Consider the following 20,389-nt stretch of genomic DNA (forward strand, 5'->3'; position numbering starts at 1 on the left):
CAACAACAATAGCAGCCGGGGCTGGTGGGTATTGTAGTGTTAAGAGAAAAAACTGTGTTACAATCAGTGAGGCCTCGCAGAGCATTGAGAGAAGAAAAGAGGCCAAGGTCTTTTTCTGTATCGCCTGTGAGACAGCATAAGTGTTGTCTTTAATTGTCTCTGATGTCAACAAAAAAAACAAACACAATTCACCACTTATTGCAGGACTGCTACAAGCAAACTAATGTGACCGTCATTTACCATGAAGAAGATTACCATCAAGTTCAATACTATATCACAATGATGGGGAAATAGTTACCCTAATGTCAACCTCCGGTCCATCAGCTATAGACGTGTCATGAGTCTGCCCTCTTGTGAACTTTGAGAAGACTGTTTTGGATTGTTTGAAGGATTTTCTGTTGTAAGGACTTTTATGTTATGGGCGTTTGAGTTCTTGCTTTACTTCCTGTCGTTGTCCCGTTTCCTGCCCTTGTCTTTGTCAGGTCGTCTGTTCATGTTTCTGGTTTTGTGCTTGGTGTTTTGGTTTTTGCTCACCATCGTTGGCCTACTTTGTTCTTTTGCCTTTTGGAGTATTTTGTTGCATTTTGGATTTTCAGTTTGTGTCCCTGCCTTCCAGTGTCTGTAAGTCTGTTTATTTAACTCAACATTTCTTTAGTGCTAAGTCTGTCATCTGCATTTGGGTCCTGCAAACATAAAACTCTGAAGTATTTACCCTAATGTTTAAAAGCGAATGAGTTGGTACACAACATTATTATTGCCATTGGTGTTGCCAAAGAGAATGAAATCTTCAAGATTGAATCACCCTATACATAATCAATTATATAATCAAGTTGATGCTGGAAGTTTTTGGGCCCCAGTGGAGCCCAGTCCAGTCTATTGAGTAGAGATGTTGAAAACATACAAGTAAAGTACTTTAGAGGGTTAGAAAATGCTAAAACGATAGATGTGTGGATAGGTTCTATTCTTTGCCTTAAACTTTGATTTTCAAACTGATGTTGTTGATCCGTGTAACTGACAAAAAGTGACCTTTCATCCAAATCTGATTTACTCTTTCAACAGTACGTAAGACCACCTCACTGTTGATGTTTGTGTTGTTGATTAACTTCCACCAAATGTCAGCTGAGCTAACATTGTCCATGCTGATCGTGGTGCCAGACTCCGTCAGAAGTGGCTGATGAAAATGACGTTTTCCCTTTCGCTCCAATGTCACCCTGGCTCTTGCCCTGACTTGAATTCCTCTGGAGCTGCAGTGAATTCACGAGAGTGACAGAGGAGATTGCTAATCCGTCAGAATGATTTGGTGACAGGCGAAAGTGCTAATCCTCCCATGTTATTCAGTGCCAGCGAGGACGGCCAAATCCCCGGCTGACGCTCTGATGTAAAAAGAGATGACGTTAACTAAACGGCTCTCCAGGAAAATGATAGGAGGGTCTGAGGGCAAGTTCACACTTCCAGTACACACTGATATTAACACAGCCAATATTTACTGCTGCGCTTGTGAATATCTTGGTTCTCAGCCAGAACCTTTTATTATGTGCTGACTGACAGCAGAGCAGGGAGAGACATTTTGTTCCTCAGATGAATAGAAATCGTGAATCTGGGAATCATCGCTCTCTGTGAGATTTAAAAACCTCTGGGAGACAATTCTCAAACTTACTTTTGGGTAAGTTGTATTTCTTCCGGTAAACTGACCCACTTTTCAAATTTAATATAAAGTTTGAGTTCACATAACATTCAGTGATCATTAATAACTGATTTCCACAACTCGGATTAAGATAAAAAGCATGAATAGATTTAGAAAATGGATGTCTTCATTATTCTACTCTCACAAAAGGTTAAATTCACAATTTCTGATTTATAAATGGACTTACTGAAGTGTTGCTGTTGCATCTTATTTCTGCCTAAATACAATTTGTTCTGAAGCCAGTGAGAACATGTCACGGCTTTGGCACAAAAAGACCACAAGTTTAATCCTCCGTCTGAAAATGTCGCTGCTCCAGAAATCAACCCAGCATTCAGCCTTTCATCCCTTTCTTGTTATTAATAATTGCTTACAGGCTAAATTACTTTCTAGTAATGGAGAAGCTGAACACAGAGAGAATTCTAGGTCTCATGCTGACATAGTTTGTAAGGGGAGGAAACTTTCAGTGAAGGAGAGGAGTAGAAGTGTAAGAGTGTTTCATGATCACGAAGCAGGACTGATGCAGGAGGTAATTACCTATTTATTGTTAACTGCAGGCCTCTTATTCAGAGATGAATCAAATTTTCTCACTGAATAAGAGGTCTGACGCTCGGAGTGAATGAGCCGGAGAAATCTGTCAAATAAAGAACTAGCAATATATACAGTATGATTACAGAGCCTGCACGTAGAAACGGACAGATAAAGGAATACATTTTGGGAAATAAGCTTATTCACTCTGTTGTCGAGAGTTAGATGAGAAGATCAACATCACTCTGTCTGTCTCTTCAAGGAGACATGTGATGCTTTTTTAGTGTTTCTTTCCTCTGGTGTGATATATGTTTTTTTTGTATGTTAAAGTTCTGCAAAGTTAAATCCCTATGAGACAAATTGTGATTTGTGAATATAGGCAATACAAATGACATTTGATTGATTGATTAAAAAGCCCAAATTCCACAGTAAATAGAGCTCCTCCCCCCAGAGAAAAACACTCCTGCTCCTGAAGCTCCTGAAACGCCGGGTCAGTAGCCCGGCTGATACTTCCTCACTATTGTGATGTCATCAGGTTAGCCCACATTTGCATAATACGCCTAGCAGACCCCCTTACAAAGTAAGGTTGGCACATGCCACGGGGCTCTCCCACACACAGCCAGAGACACAACTGTTGCTTTTCAGCATCTTTTATTCTCCACACAGCATACACGAGCAAACATAAAGTCCAAACTCAACATAAAGCCGCCAGCAGTTTTCTGCAGGTGTCTGGCTTTGCAGCCCAGTGTCTCTGTCTCTCCGCGTGTCCGTCTCAGTCCTCGTGTGTCTGTCTGCAACTGTGTCTCTATAGGCAGCGCACCTCTGCCTTTTAAACCTGAGGATCGATCAGCTAACAGCTCTCACCTGCGCTGTTCGATCCTCCCGTACAGGTGGGAGTGCTCTCCCAGCCACCTCCATAGTCAGGTAATCAGAGGCCACTTTTTTTCTACTCGTGTTGAAAGCGGTTGACCAATCACAACAGAGTGGTCCAGCTGACCAATCAGAGCAGAATGGGCTTTATTTGGAGGAGGGCCTTAAAGAGACAGGAGCTTAAACCAAGTGTTTCAGACAGTGGCTGAAAAGAGGAGCTGCAGCTATGAACAGTCTGAGGAAAGTGATGTGTTTGTTCTGGACATTAGAGAATATATACCCCCTCTGGGAATAATCCAAAATAAAATATGAGCAAAATATTTCTCCATAACATAAGACACAACAAACTTAGCTTAACTAAAACCTAACATTGTTAATCGCAACAAATGAGATATATAACATGTCCAGCTGTCTACCTGCTTCTCATCAATCAATAAATATATTTATTTGTATAGCCCATATTCACAAATTACAATTTGTCTCATAGGGCTTTAACAAGGTGTGACATCCTCTGTCCTTAACCCTCAACAAGAGTGAGTAAAAAGTACCAAAAAACCCTTTTAACGGGAAAAAACATAGAAACCGCCACATGTGAGGGATCCCTCTCCCAGGACGGACAGAAGTGTTAACATCTTAGAAAAGTCACTTGGAAAACTAGATGATGATCATTGTCATGAGAAAAGGAAAGACAGAACACTGAAGGGGAACATAAAGGAGACATTTCCTCACCACAGACGCAGGTTAGGTTGTGAAATAAGCATCATTGCCGGTAAGAGACCAGGTCAGTTAAAAACACCAGCTACACTTACATTGTCTTAGATTATGTTCAAGTTCAGTGAATGTGCTCTGATACTTTTGATCAACTAAATGCTTGAATACAAAGATAATTATATGAACATGACAACAAAACGTCAACTAAATGTTTTTTATGTCGAGAAACTTTCACTTCAATAATTACATAATTGTATGTGCAGTGATTGGTGTATTCCTAGTGATTTTCTGACATGTTCACCTATAGCTGTAACGTACCTTCAGAGCTCAGTATTTACAGAGGCTACTCGGGACCACGCTTTTGTATTTTCTAATCAGGAAATCTTACCCTCAGATGAGCACACTGGCCGAATTTATAACTAGTCTGGTGCCCACACAAATGGTCTCTGGTGGTTTGCTTGAACAGGGTGGACTGAGATGGAGATAAATTTCCTGCCTGAATTATTGTTTCCCTCTGCCCCAGTTTATGAGGTTCCATTCAGTTTTCAAATGAGTCTACTTTCCATTGTTCTCATTTTCTCTGAAGTCATTAGAACCGTCTGGTGAATCTTAAAATCAAGGATGGACCTCAATCAATACTTGGAATCGATATGGGCACCATATAATTGCAACAGGCTCCTACAAGGACAGTACAAATGCCTCCCCTGACTTTTGTGGCAAACATAAAACTGTTGTCAACATCAACAGGCTCATTTCCCCTTTTTGTTTTTAAAGCTGACAAATAGATGTAAATTAATGCTTGACCTTTTAAAGAAGTGATGCCTTTTTGCCGTGGTAGAATGGTATCCTCTGAAAATTAACTAAGCTTTTGAGGAAGCCTCAGGGGTTCCTTAACGTTTAAATTGTAAATCATATGTTAGATAGTGTGTCGATTTTCTTTGGTTAAGTAAAACCCTGTATTCAGTATGGTTGGTAGGAATCCTCACAAGCTTAACAGAAGATAATCCTAACCCCTACCCCAGCTGCAGGAAGCCTCCAACAAACTTAACATTGAACATTAATGCTGTTTTTAAAACACATTTCATGGAACTGGTTTGCAGGAGATAACGTTAGAATGTGTGCAGGAAAAGTCTGGTGCCGTATGCTAAGACAAATCTTATTGTGGTGAATGGAGAAAGGGCCAATGAATCTGTAGTGGTGGTATACATCTACCATGAAAAATGGATGAGTTCTACCTCCCGAGACTAAAATTAGACAGAAACCTAATATGGTGTGTGTCCTTCAAGTAACACTGGTTTATAGCAACAACAAAGGAGAGAGAGGGTGAGGAATATATGCTACTCCACAAAACACTTGCCAAGATAGGTAGGGAAACGTAATGCCAGTCGACACAGTGTGGAAAATCTGATTATTTCTTTTGCGGGAAACCTAAGCAGCCATAGAAATAAAGAAATGGCATCATCTCAAGCAATCATTTCATACGATATGATTACTGTGTGACTGTCCTTCAATGACAATGGTGCTGAGGCAGAATATAAAATGGCATAAAGGATAAATATGCAATGTAGTATGAATATTGATGCATATTTTTCAGTACCATCCGATACAGAAGTGAGTGTGTTTGGAAAAAATAATTCATGGCCCTTAATAGACTTTTAGGTCCTTCAGCTTGTGGACAAAGTCTGCAGAGGATCTGAAGCAACAACCAGTTATTAATAACTTCCCTTTTGGGATGAATAAATCCCCTTTTGCACATTTGTTTCCACCGACATTATTTTCTGTATGATGTATACCAATTATATTCTTCCATATATATATATATCGTTATACTACTTCATAGTAGACTGTTATTTGGTATACTTTGGTGAAATTACACCCATTTATATACTTTATATCTCTCCTTATACATAATGTACATATAAAGTATACATCCTTGTGCAGTCATCTTATGCCACTGCACTTTACTCTACGTTTCTTTACATGTAATATTTTTGTCTGTAGTGAAAGGTGTACATTATGTATTCTTTGTATTTTCTATTTCATTGCCTATTCTATTTAATACTTTCAAGTGTTGTCTGTAACAAGTGAATGTCCCTGGCGTGGGATCAATAAAGTCTTATCTTATCTTATCTGTTATCTTACATTAAGAAATGAAGGTTTAACGATTTATTAACTTATCAATAAATGCTCTTAATTATTATCTTAATCTATTATCATAAACTCATTACCAAGTCATAACCTTCCTCAAAATAGTGTTTGTGGCCTGAAGCCCTTTTGAGACATTCCCTCATCTCTTTATATCTCTTTATACCCTCATTTAGTCATTTACAGAAAGCACCACTATGAGAGGGCATCGTCAATGCTGAGAACCGTGGGGAGTCAGAAATATGAATATGCATAAAGAAGCATGTTTCAATTTGTTACTGAATCAGTGATAGATTATTTCTGCCTTAATTAATGACCATTGTCAGTACAAGGAACACATGCCCCCTTTACTCGTGCATGGGTTACGTCTTTGATTTTTTTAGTTTATTTAACATTTACTCCACTTTTTTAATGTTCTGCAGCAGTCAGGCTTAAATTGACGAAACATTAAAGTGCATTCATTAAGTAATAAAGTTGATGTAGTGGGAGCTTGAGCAAAAAGCCACACATGGAGAAGAGCAGCCTCAGCACTCGTTATGTTTGTGTCCACTATGCAAAGTCCTGGAGATAAGATTTGGTCTAAATACCTCGAGAGAAGTAACTGGCTCTGCAGCTGCCAAAGCTCCTTTTTGTTCACCACCCAGTCTCTTCATGCATTAACTTAATGTCAGAATAATCTGAAAAATGACTTCTGCACATGGAAAATTCACGTGAATGCCAGCCCTTGGAACAACAACAACTTTCTGCCGCCCTTATTTTAAAACCAATTCATGTAATTTTTCAACCCACTGTGTAATGTTGCACTTTTCTCACTCGCTCTCACAAGTGGCTAGTGTAACTGGTGGTGTTTAGCAATGTTTGCGTTTATTTATTTATTGGATGGAAAGGGCTGTACCATGAATGACTTTGGAAGCACTTTATATTTATTCTGACAAAACAAGCCAAAGAACAGGGTCCTTTTTGTACATATGTGAAAACCCTACACAAATTAAACAGCACAAATAAGTCAGCAAATTAAATCTATAACTTTGAACTAGCGAGTAGCACGTAATGAAAATTGTTGATGAACAGAGCACCTTGGGTATTTAACTTTATATCTCACGTGCAGTTTCTTCCATTTGATTGGAATCTGTTAAAGCTGAAGGAGATTGTTGGTCTAAATGTTACATTGAGCCTAATAGAGCAAACACAATGTGCCTTTTATTTCTCTCCGTCTATATTTGATGTTGTTTTGCTCCAGAAGTTGAGTTAATCTGATGATATTTGATTTGTTGTGTGATTTGAAGTGTTTCAGAGATGTTATCATGGCCAACCTGCTCAGATTGTCATCTCAACCTTTGTGTCACAGTGACTTGGGTGTTTATTCAGACATGACAACAACACGTAAAACTGCTGCTATGTATGTAACACCGAGCATATCTGAAAGGGCCTTGAATTTGAATTCCATTGTTTTAATGTGACAAGCAGGAAAAAAAACTGGCACAGGTTATTATGACATAATCCTAGTGGAAGGAATATTATTTAACATTATTCATGTCCGTAGCCTGGAAGCTGTGTTACAGATGGTGCCAGTGTTTATGCTCGGTGTTTCATTACTGAAGGTTGCGGTGGAGAATCGCTGCGCCGGCCCTCCCGCTTCCTACCGCTACGAGCAAACGCAGAGACGTTTCTAAATCCATAGTCTGCAGGGTAAAGCAGCATCCCTCGTGAGCCCGCAGCACAGCAGACACACAACAAGCCACATGGTGGAAGACGGGATACGCTGTTGATGGCTCAACAAGGCGCCGCTTCAGAGGAAACATGGCCACTGGTGCAGAAAGGAACTGTTTAATTGGCAGAGTTTGAATGCACAAGCGTTAATTAGCTGAGGAGAACACAGTTCAACTTCCGAATTCCAGCAGCAACCTGAAAACCGCGCTGGCATTTTGCACTCTGCAGGGTGGTCAGTGGGTGTGCAGTGTGCCGCTACTCCCAGAATAGAAAATACATTTGGCTTGTTAGTATTTGTGATGAATACGCAGTTAATTATCATTCATCTGAACTCACAGTATAATGGATGCGTTTCTGATGCTTTTGCACAATTTACATTTCAGTTGTCTTGAAGCTTAAAAGCCATGTGGCTCGTCTGCTTCTCGTTCTACATCTTAAATTATGGGGTGGACATAAAAAGGCTAATCACTAGGGATGTTTTTCTCTATTCATCAGACAACTTGAGTAGAATGTTTATCCCTGCTTTGTTAATTATCCCTGCCACAACTGGCTTCCTCTTTGCATTAGCATCAAATTCCATGTAAGACACAGTTAGCGCCCTGTTAACGCAATTTGCACGCACATTTGTTTGGGTATGTATGCGTAGATACAAAAAGGATTATTGGTTTCAGCATCCTTGTCCTTTCAGGTCAATTATCTTGCAGTGTATGTTATGTCACATGCTCACGCTGCGGCAATAATCGCCTGCATGTGAACTCTTTCATGTGAAATAATTCCATTATTCATGCCCGCTATTATATCTGGAAATGAGCAAAGACGAATAGTTGGGTCTATGTTTAATATTTCAAGGGGAAACAATAGGATGAATGAGGACTTTAAAGGATTCCATTGATCCTAAATGAAAAAACCAAGACTTAAAAAGAAGACGTGATTTCTTAAAATTGTCCAAACAAGTGTAAAATGTGCATTTAACATCTTTGCAGAGGTTGTAGGAAAATAATAATGACTTCTTTCCAAGGAGCTGGGTGGGAAATAATTGCGGCTATGTAAATGAATTGAAAGCCTCATGTTTGCAAGGCTGTGGGAAGAGGAGAGAGGATTTATAGTCGAGATTATTATGCACCGTAAACAACTCAAGCCTTCAATGTTTTCACCTGCAACCGCACATTTTGGGGGAACTGTGCTAATAACGGTAGATTAAAGATTCAGCACTGCAGATAGAGCTTCTCACAAAAGCACTAATTTGATGGACACCTAAGGGCGAATAGTGTCCTGTCAAGCCCAGTTCTGTCAATAAAATTCATTATGAATTCATTAATAATTTTGTGGCGATCAATACTGTGATTTAGAGTAGTTTTTAAATTTAATTGGAACAGTCCAGCTCTGTCCTTCTCAGTGTAACGCGAGTTTGCTCTGCTCCTGTCAAAGGCCACAGCTTTGGAAAGTGGTTTGATAATGAACAGGGTTTAAGGAGCTGGTCATGACAGATAGACCCACAGATCAAAATCAACATGTGCACGGAGTATTGCCCGAGTATTATGGAGATCTCCTGGAAGAGCTGTAATCAGGTTTTCAAGCTGTACTCACATTAGAAAATGACATTAGAAATCACAGTCGACCTGAGCAAACAAGGGTTTTATCTCATCTCATAAGCGTGGCTTTTCTCGTTCCTTCATGTGTTTCGGCTTTATACTCCGCTCTCTTATGTTTCCCTGCTCTCGCTTTCGCTCTCACAGTGACTCATGCATCACCCTACAGCTCCTTTTCAGCTGTCAGATTTTCTACAGTTTCACTGTGACTCTAATCCAATTCAGAACCAAATCCCAAAATGCTCAACCCTGTAGGCTGCCCTTCGCGTTGACCCCCCCCTCACCATTACCATTTACCCAGAATTCTGAGCGATCCTGTACGTCTTCCATCTTGGCCATGACACGGAGTGTTTCTAAAAATATGGCCTGAAGGGAGACGACATATGGCCACCAGGGTCAGGCTATCAGAGCTGTTTACTAACCGGCCAGTCAGGGTGTGTACATGTTTGATGGGCCGTAGATAACATGTCTGTAAATTGCAAGAATCAGTTTTCACGGTACAACATATTTTCATAATGCGATCACCTTATAAAGTTGATACTGTGAACATATGAGTCCAATATCCAGTCGCCAAATTGTAAAACATATGGCAGGCTGCTGAAATAAGCCCTACTTCATTAAACCTTCGTCACTACAATTGTCGTCCAATATTCTTTGGTGCTGGGTAACGTGTCTCCCTGGCATTGTGCAAAAAAGTCAATCCAACCAAACAACCACCTAATCCAACTCGCCCAAGCATTTAGTTGCAGGGGTCAACGACGTACTGGCGCCGGTACCTGCAATCCTGTACAAAACATACGTACATTCTTTTCATTCCAGGAACTGAGGGGGCAGTTCCAGGAATGTTTTTTTAACTTTCTTAAACATTGCAAACGTTTTTTGTTTTTCAATTTTGTTCTTGATTTCCCAGAATAATTCACGGATTTGTGATTTTTTTGTGAGTGTGTAAAATTTGGTCCTGATCCAAAGATCAAGTGAACTTAAATGTGGTTTTATAAAAGGGCTGCTGGGCCTTGGTGGAGGTCTGCACTCTACTGAGTTGAACGATGGTTTTGAGAATCAGGTGCATTTTTCTGGCTCCATCCACTGTGTCTCACAACCAAACATTCTAGAGGCTTCTTTGCTCACAATGATGCATCTATCTTTGAAATTCAGTCTCATACCTGGTTTGGTTTAGCAAATGGTCGTGTCTTTTTGTCTTCACCTGTTAATGATGTCAAATACGTGAGTCAACTGTTTGTTTTTCCAACTTTTACTCGTCGGCTGTTCATATAGATTAATAAAGGGTCTGCAAGTAGTGATTGGGGAATGGAGCAAGGCCTGGAAGTGAGGCCTTTCACTCAACCAATCATGAGTCTTAGCTGTCATTTATGATGTTTCACCCCAGTTTTATACCATCAAATAACAAATTAAAACTAAACTCACCATAGTAATGAACACTTGAACGAACTACCCAAAATAACAAAAACTATCTTTTTTTTTGTTTGGTCCATGTCCGATCCACTAACATGGAGGAGGTGGGGTTAATGACCTTTACTGCAGCCAACGACCAGGGGCCAATCGAGACGCTTTGGCTTCACCTTGGGGAGCAGTCATGTTGTACACCTTTAGATACTGTATGTTTCTCTGGGCTATATGATACAGTTTAAAATTGTAAAGATGCAACCCTTAGTTGTGTGAGAAACAAATACACCCTTTCCCCTTCTGCTTGTTTTGCAAATTGTCCTGTGCCATGAATCTTTTAATTGTGCCCGACTAAGATTGCAAGTTGAGCTAAATCACAATAAGAAGGTGTAGAAAGAAGCACATGAATAGAATCAGTCTCTCTTGCTCGTTCACTTGTTCACTAAGTAGTCGTGTGTCTGGGTGTCAAGACTAAAGTTACAATCAAGCGGTTCTTGTGTGTTCTATTAGATATAATCCTGGTGGCGATCCTGCAACACCTTATCTCTCTTCTGACTCTCTTAGGTCCATGCTGGGTTAGTTTAGATACTGTCTCTCTTCCCTTTCAGTAGCTACTACACTTCAACCTGAACTTCTACACCCTTTGTGGCCAACTAAAGTAACGTGACTATCGCTAATGGTATTTCTGTGGCGGTTGCAATTACTGGTATTTCTCTCACATGCTCCCCAAATATGCAAATTTAGACATTTACGTAGGTACAGTCAGACTGTTTTTATGATGCTGAGCAAAGCACTTGAGCACTGATAATAACTAGCCTACATTAATTCATATCATTATCGTTATTGTCAAACCAATTTTTGAATCAAAACAGTGAAATTGCGCAGCATTAAAACCTAAACAGGGAACTATTTTTACTCTAACCTTTGAGGGTTCCTCTCTATACGGCCAAGATTTAAAATAAACACCCTCTTTATTGTTCATATATAATATAAAGCTTTAAAATATCATACAATTAAATATCTGCAAAAGTTCAAATTTGGCCTTCACTGAGTGTTACATGTTCCTTAAAGTTTTGCGTAGATTTAGGACTACATTTCCCATGAACTAGCATCTTCCTGTTCTGACTCTTTTCCATGTTGGAGGTTAAAAAAAAATCATCTGCGTTTCACTCATCCCACCACCTGTCACTGACAGAATGTCTGAAAAGCTTTAGTTTGCTGTAAAAACAAAGCCCTCGTCCAAACAAGCAAGTTTATCTCTTGCTAATTATGACAAAGTGCCACACAATAGATAAAGTAGAAGTCGCAGAAGCAACAATTTAGTTTAGCCCAAAGTATCAAATCTCATCTGTGTTTGAAGAAGTGACTTTGAGATGATTATGCGTTAGCTCCTTTAACAGATTTTCTATATGTGACAGTCATTGTCCAATCGATATTTGTTTCTCCTTAATTTTGAGTTCTTTGAAACCACAGGCCTTTAAGACAATACTTGGGGCATCAGATATAATTTTATCATATGACTGTCAGCCTCTATCAGCCATTCATTCAGTCATTCTGTGGAGGAAAAAAAGGGTCCTTAAGGCAAATAACTGAAAATCCAAAGAAAGAAAGACAGCGGTTGGAGGATAGCGGGCTCTGTATGCCAGATATGGATTAGGACATCAAACAGACTGCCGGTCTTCAGGAGAATCAAAGCTACGCCGAGATCATTTCTCAAGGTTATGCACTTGTATAAGTGCTGAAATAGTATTTTAATCCAAGGACACTTTTATTTTGTCATTATGAATATAATATCAGGGCAGACTTTCATTAATGAAATGTAGATTTTTCTCTACATTTGATTTGATTTTTCTCAAATCTCAAATACTTACATTTAAGAAATGAGATTGTTTTTAGTGGCCTACCAGAGGAGCCATTATTTGACCTTTTTAAGGTTTAATTATGGACAAAGTAAAAAAAGTACTCCAGCATTGCAGCAGTCATTTTTATCATGTTCTTTTTCCGCCACAAGGTTAAATAAATTACAAGGCTTTGGTGTTGTCACTTTGCTCGGCACAGAGCAGAGAGTGTCACACAACTCTCTGGTGGATCACCACGACAGACGGACAGCAGAAGGGACAACTGGACTGTAATTATTAAACAGAGAGGCAGGGAGGAACAGAGGCTTTAAGGCGGACTGATGCACAAAGAGAGAAGCAGGTTTGTGGACAGATAATAAGGTAGACAGACAGAGATAGTTACCAGAGCAGCAGATGGATGGGCAAAAAGACAGGTCGACAAATAGCAAGGCAGCCAGAGTGACAGCTCGGAAACACCTTAAACTAGGCTCCGCTCTACCAATGAAACTGAATTTCCAGGACTGTATTCTATTTGTGTGTTCCCTCAATGCGAGGACTAAAGGAATATGAAAAAGATGTCACCCTCCTTACTCTATTTCTTCCTTTTTTCATTAATTTGATTGGCAGACTACACAGAGCGGATGGGAGTAAGGGTTTGTAGTTGCTGTGGCAACGGCCTGCTCTTTGTTAAAGGCTACATTCCTGGCATCTGATGTGTCTGCGCGGCGATCGATAAAAACCCAGCCTGCAGGGACTGATGAACGGACTAGGGCTTTTGCCAGGCCAGGCAGGACTGGAGAGAGAAAAGGAGTTAGGTGGAAGATGTGTGAACAGGAGGACGGAGAGATAAAACAGGCATAGATAGAAGGAAGAGGGAGAGAGGGGAGATACGGAGATGCGAGCAGCGCTGTTGCTGAGCCGGGCGGAGGGGTGAGTGCTGTGGGAAAGAAAACGAGTGAGCGAGTGCGAGTGAGCGTGTGTGTGTGCGTGTGTGTGTGTGCGTGTGTGTGTGTGTGCGTGTGTGTGTGTGTGTTTGTGTGAGCATGCTCGGCAGCTCCTTCATCTCAGCTATTTTCTGAATGTCACTCACTTCACTATCAAAGTAACGCATGTGTCTGTCTGTGTGCTCATCATCCGCTTACCTTGGCAGGATCACACTTTGCAGTGATTGACAGAGCTCTGCAAGCAGCCCAAACAGCTTTTTAAATGCGCCTTTCATATTTCTTGAATTTTTCTCTGCGCCTTTATGATCGTGCATTCAAATTTCCTCCACTGGCGGACGTGTCTCATGTTTTGCACACCTAATTGGCAAAGATAGCCACGAGCAGAATACAGATACTACTGGTAATGAGGCAATTATGGTCCGCCGCTCTGTCTGCGTAGCCATCTGTCAATTCAACAACCTGTGGCTGCTGGTTTTCTGTCAAGGTCCGTGCCATTCTGAGCTGTGGAGAGGCATGGCTTTCACAGAACATAATGTTCAACAGTTGAACTCCTTTCGCTCATTACCCTGCCGTTATCTCGTCTTCCCGGAACACCCTCCTACCACACGCACACACACATGCCTACAGTGGCTGTGAATTGGAGCCACGTACATGAGCAAAATGTGAAGAGAAAGCCAGGAAGCAACACCCACAGACCCAGTTCATTGAATGTGCAAGAAATGATTAAATTATTTAATCACTGTACATTTTATTAATTTCTCCATATGCTGCAGCGCTCTTCAACCGACTGGAGTAAACTAATGGGGCCACGAAGTTATTCTCATCTTATCTGTGACTTTTACCATGTAGAGTAATGCCATAACATCATCGTCAGCTGCTGCCTATGCTGTTTGCTACTGAGAGAGTGGCTGCAGTCCTGTAGGTTTGCTCCATACTGTATAGATTAGAAATAAAATGAATTTAACATGAGATAAAACTTCACTGATTGCTGTGGAAAAGCCTTTCATGAAAAAAGTGAATCAAATAACAAGCAGTGTGAGGAAACTGGAAGAGTGATGAAGAAACTGTTGCCAGGATTATGCAAATGTATTCATGTGTTGTTTTTTCCACAGTTCTTGTGCTTTTTGCTTGCTCTTTTCTGATTTAATATTAAATAGGGTGAATTTGAGTAATCTGAGACATTTTTTAGAAATTTTGACATTTGTGACCTATTCCGATATCTGTTTTACACATTAGATCAACATATTATACCTTTCTGTAATACTTAACATGTTTTCTAACCACACCAGGAGAATAAATGGAGATACTGTTGGGTTTCTCTATGAATTTTAAGGTCTTGACAAATATGTTATGATTTGGCCCTTAAAATTGAACTGAATTGAATACCTTTTATGATAGTTCATTCTTCTTTTTGCCATGGATTTTTTTTTGTGAAGCACTTTGTAATCTTGTTTAGATAAGTGCTATACAAATGTTAATTTAAGCCTAAATCACATTGTTTTAAGCATTCCAAGCTCAATATTACCAATTTTTAAAAGCATTATGAAAAAATAACTAAGAAAATGAATTGGAAAATGTATGTTATTCATAGCAATGTCATTATTACATAATAACATGTAAAAGTAATTTTTTTAATGAAGAACCCTATTTTAAATAAAGAAACTATATTATTAATTTAAAACATTGTGTAATACAGTTTAAAAAATCAATCAAAATGTAATATACAGCAAGCAACAATAACAGTCTATTAATTCAGTTAATCACCATTGTATTGCCGCGACACAGGGAGGGAACAAACAGTGCTTGCAGACTCTTTTTGGATCTTTTTGGATCATCTCTGTCTTAGAGAGTATGTGCTGGTTAACTAACCAGACAATCAGTTTATCAGACAGGGACAGACTGTATTTACCATTAAATTCTTAATGACTTAATGAACTGCAGATCATATGTTACATCTCTGTAGTTTATCTTTTGTTTTAGTTCAGGAAGTCTTTTAATGGATATTTACCACATTTAGAGAACTTAAGTGACTGTCCCAGATTAATACCACATTATCAATCAGATTTGATAAATTGGACAGCTAAACATCGTTTTTAATTTTCTATATCAATATATATATATATATATAATATATATATTTTGTTGCTTGAATACATCACAAACCTAATTTAATAATAATCAGGAACATTGTCTAATTTATGACATTTATATCATTAATCTTGTCAAAATCTGACCTTGTCATGCAATTCCAAGGACGTCCTTCTGATTGACATTTACCCCGCCCCTTTCCTTGACATCACTCCCATGAAGTCATGTGATTTAAGTCACATGATGTCCATGCCAAAGTTAGATTAAAAGTCCTGCTGACGAGATTTTGTTGGAACGGGAAATAAACAGACTGAAGCTTAGGTGTCGTACATTATTATATTGATTGATGCACAGTGGTACATACAGTTGACGCTTAAACACAACATTGTTAGTAAATAAATCGATTCATATTGAAATCCAGTGCAGATAAAATGAGCCACTGAGTCAGTATGTTGATCAGTCATTAAGAAATCGTATATATACATTTCCATTCATTTTATGGAGTTATGTGGGCCAGGCAAATGTTGCTGTAATCTCTGTGGACCGCTTTACAGATATTTCCTGTTTAGATTGCCAACACTTGCCACATGTTCCATTTCCTACATCCCCCTTCCGCTACACACACTTGCACACACACACACACACACACACACTTGCACACACACACACACACACACACACACACACACACACACACACACACACACACACACACACACACACACACACATATATATATATACACACACACACATATATATATAAATATTCTGTACACTCCATTATCAGAATACACAGTAGCACGAATACACAGTAGCACGCATGTAGGCACAAGAAATCCACATGGGCACTTGCCCCTCTCTAACGAAGGTCACTTCTCACCATTGAGCTGAAACATCTTCCATTCTCATAAAACATCTCCAGTTAGCCTCCTGCAACCTTTTGTGCTAACACACTGGTGAACATTCACATTTTTTTCTGCAGCTGATATTTCTCTCGCCATGTGTTGCCCTGCTGTGAATGTCCGTTATATCCTCATTGCTAGGAAACGGGACAGATCATTAAGAGAGAAAAGACTTGGGCAGACAGTGTAAAAGGTTGAAAATGTAAGAAGGTGTGGGGCCCGCAGGTTACGACAGTCTGAGTTGAGATGAGTATGCAGCAGTCTAACATTTTTTTTTGTTCTTGTATTGTGTCTTGTAGGGCTTAATCGTGATGGTGCTCTGTATGGACAAGAAGCTGTGCCATGACAGAGGACAACGTGGGTAAAAGAGACATGCGACACCCAGCCCCGCATCACTGCCACCTCATCCTGGGTGGGGCATTGGTGCTTCTCCTGGTCAGCTCAGCCTTCAGCTGCCCCGCCCGATGTGAGTGCTCCGCCCAAAGCAAGTCGGTTAGTTGCCACCGCAAGCGCCTGCCCACTATCCCTGAAGGCATCCCCATTGAAACGCGCGTCCTGGACCTCAGCAAGAACAAACTACGCATCGTCACACCGGATAACTTCTCTTCATTCCAGCAGCTGGAGGACTTGGATCTCAGTGACAACCTCATCAGCGTGGTGGAGCCCGGCTCATTTCGCTCTCAGCTTGCTCTACGCTCGCTCAGCTTCCGCAGTAACGTGCTTCAGCTGATTCCTGCCGGCGTACTGTCCGGCCTGACCAACCTCACCCGCCTTGACATCAGCCACAACCGACTGGTGGTTCTCCTGGATCATGCCTTCCAAGATCTGCGCAGGTTATCATCCCTGGAGGTGGGTGATAATGAGCTAGTTTTTATCTCTCAGCGGGCTTTTACAGGGTTACTTGGACTCCAAATTTTGACCCTGGAACGTTCCAACCTGACCGTGGTCCCTACTGAGGCTCTGGCACATCTGCACAGCCTGGTCGAACTGCGCATGCGCTACCTGAGCATTAGTTTTCTAAAGCCTTTCTCCTTTAAGAGGTTATCTCGTCTCCGCACACTAGAGATTGATTACTGGCCCTGGCTGGACACGCTACCCCCCCTCTCCCTGCATGGACTCAACCTTACAATGTTGTTCATAACCAACACAAACCTGTCTGCCTTCCCCGGTGCAGCGCTGCGTAACCTACCCTACCTCACTCATCTCAACTTGTCCAACTGCCGCATCCAGCACATCCATCAGGGAGAGCTGGGCCAACTCCCACATCTGCTGGAGCTCCGCCTCCAAGGGGCTCAGCTGCTTTCTATTGAGCCGTTTGCTTTTGTGGGCCTCAAATCGTTGAAACTATTGGATGTGTCACAGAACCGCCTGGACTCTCTGGAGAGGGGAGTGTTTGCCTCACCAGAGAGCCTCCAGAGGCTTTGTCTGGGAGGAAATCCATTAGTGTGCGACTGCAGATTGCTTTGGCTGCTCAATAGCCACAAGCCCCCATCTCTGCAGATTCTGGATGTCCAGCCTGAGTGCACCGCCCCCGAGCACCTCCTGGGGAAAAATCTGCGTGACCTCAAGGAGCCTCTGGTGTCCAGGTACATGACCTGCACTAAACCACGAATTGGGCCCAACACGACCCAGTTGCTGATGGCTGATGAGGGTCAGCCCGCCCGCCTCAGCTGCATGGCAGAGGGAGCGCCACGGCCCTCTGTGGTCTGGATTACACCTCACAGACGCTATGTCACAGCCAAGAGCAGTGGAAGGGTGGAAGTCCAACCAGATGGTACCCTGGAGATCAAGGCAGCGGAGCTGCATGACAGCGGGGTTTACTTGTGTATTGCCAGTAACCCTGCTGGCAATGCTAGTCTGTCAGCCTCTTTAGCTGTGAAGAGCCTGAGCATTGGGGACAGATCTCCCTACAGCAACAGGAGCTCAAACTATTTGACAGACTCTAACAGCACATGGGGGAATGGGACGGTACTGTACAACATGACAGTCCCTATAGACATTAAGACTATCATTATATCTACAGCCATGGGCTGCCTGTCCTTCCTAGGTGTGGTCGTGTTCTGCTTCCTGATACTGTTCATCTGGAGCCGAGGGAAAGGACGCCATAAGAGCAACTTTGATATTGAATATGTCCCTCGCAAATCCAACGGGGCAGCAGCTGAGGTGACAGAAACAAGCGGCCCGAGACGGGTCAACATGAAAATGATTTGAACATACGATACGATAACAACGTCAACAACACAGTAAACACATATCAGTTGAAAAAAAGTTTTTTCTATGACACAGTGGATTTGTGACAAACGACAGTGATGTACTATTATAGTGGGTGTCAATATGACGGTGATTTAGTGATGAAGTGGACATGTGAATATACAAAGTGATACATGAAACTGTGGACGTGTTTATATGAAATAATGTTCTCATACAGTACATTGAATATACTACTATAACCAACATATCAATATGGGAGTGATATAGTGCTGCACTAGGCATGTGTTTCAGTGGTGATGTGATGAGTAATGATGTTGTCGACTCACCGTGACATCAAGGTGAAGGAGGGAGCCACTGGGAGTGACAGGGGACATCTTCGCGTGGCAGTAGAGCTATCACCGCTGCAACATGTCAGGACTAAATTGTCTAATACCCATCTTAGCTGCAGTGTGAAAGGGATGCGTGTTGTGTTCATGTGTGCGCGCATGTGTGTATGTGTGAGTGCATCGGTGTGCGCATGTTGCATTCGTGTGTTTCTTTGTGCATGTGCACGCATTGCCTTTCTTGTTGGACGGAACAATGAAAACGAATGATAGGGTCCAAAGCATTTTTCCAGGCCTTTGTTCTTGTTGGGTCATTGTAACAACAGTATTGTCAATGTTGAGTAAAACAAAGGATTATCAATGTTTGTATGCAAACTCACAATGATCATATTCAAGAGAAATGCTGCATACATTTTGAAATAGGTCACTGTCCCCTCTGGAACGACTCCAACAGGGATTTTTTTAAACTCAAGGAAATGTTAGTTTGAAATCAGAGCTTTGTCTTTACTATAGAGCTCACTTTCCACTGGACACGTTTCCTGAGAAATAGCAGTAGTCAGTGGTGTTATTACTCTGGAAAGGCTTCCAGCTATAGAAATGGCATGTTAAACCCACTGTACAACATAATAAATCATGGGCAGATTTTCCTGCCACACAAATCCCTTGATATGATATAAAAGAGTTGGTGACCAGACACAATGGCAAAGATTTACTGGCTGGTGTCGTCTTTGGGACAAGACAAAGTTGATCTTCACAGATTTATAGGTTGAATTTCCCAATTCCCCCCTCTTGCATTTTTCTTTGATCGCGCCACTCCAGGCTAGCGTGACGGGATTCTTTCCTGGGGCACCAAGGGGTTCTGGGTATTTATTAGATGGCAATTTGAAAGTTGTAGTGGAATCTTGTATTGTTTAGTTTTTTCTTTTTTTTTTGGAAAATGTTTTCAATGTTTAAGGTGAAAAAATTATATTAAGGGTTAATTCTTTGTATTGCAGGGAAGTGGGTGTTAAACTTGTGTGATCTTGTTGTGATAAAATGTTCAAGGTTGTATAATTGTTTTCATATGACAAATTTATGGGTATATTTTCAAATTGAAATAAATCTTAATCATACCCCTAAGATTGGAGTCCTAGTAGTTTAAATTTTGTTAACTGACTTGACAGTGGTTTTAATGTGTTTTAAATAATTTATATATAGTAGTGTTTATATGTTAGGCCTACTCATTATTTATAATTCTAATATAATTTATCATATTTTTCCCTTAAGTAATTCGTAATTACATTTAATATCCTGAATATAGTTACAAAAAATCTTTGTAGCCTCTCAGTGGCATTTTCCCTCACGTGGTCAGAACAGTATGGGGTCCTGTGTGTTTATGTGTCCTTGGACCTTTGTGGCTGTTTTTACAGTGGACTGTATATGTCCTCTCTGAAAGGGTAAAGA

At 40.8% G+C, this 20,389-nt stretch overlaps 1 protein-coding gene across 3 annotated transcripts in view; it reads left to right on the top strand.

Annotated features, from left to right (window-relative positions):
* lingo2b (leucine rich repeat and Ig domain containing 2b) overlaps nucleotides 1-20,065 on the top strand; it is a 38,795-nt gene extending 18,730 nt beyond the window's left edge. The window contains exons 1-2 of one of the 3 annotated variants that reach the window (XM_035168484.1): nucleotides 486-621; nucleotides 16,712-20,065. In XM_035168484.1, the coding sequence (XP_035024375.1) occupies nucleotides 16,755-18,623 (1,869 nt within the window). In that variant the 5' untranslated portion in view covers nucleotides 486-621; nucleotides 16,712-16,754 and the 3' untranslated portion in view covers nucleotides 18,624-20,065. Of the gene's footprint in view, nucleotides 1-485; nucleotides 622-13,170; nucleotides 13,407-16,711 lie in introns of those variants that run through there. The other 2 variants (XM_035168485.1, XM_035168483.2) reach the window with 2 other exon arrangements.
* The last annotated feature ends 324 nt before the right edge of the window (nucleotides 20,066-20,389 follow it).

Source organism: Hippoglossus stenolepis, chromosome 10 (genome assembly GCF_022539355.2).
Source record: "Hippoglossus stenolepis isolate QCI-W04-F060 chromosome 10, HSTE1.2, whole genome shotgun sequence".
Lineage (NCBI taxonomy): Eukaryota > Metazoa > Chordata > Actinopteri > Pleuronectiformes > Pleuronectidae > Hippoglossus > Hippoglossus stenolepis.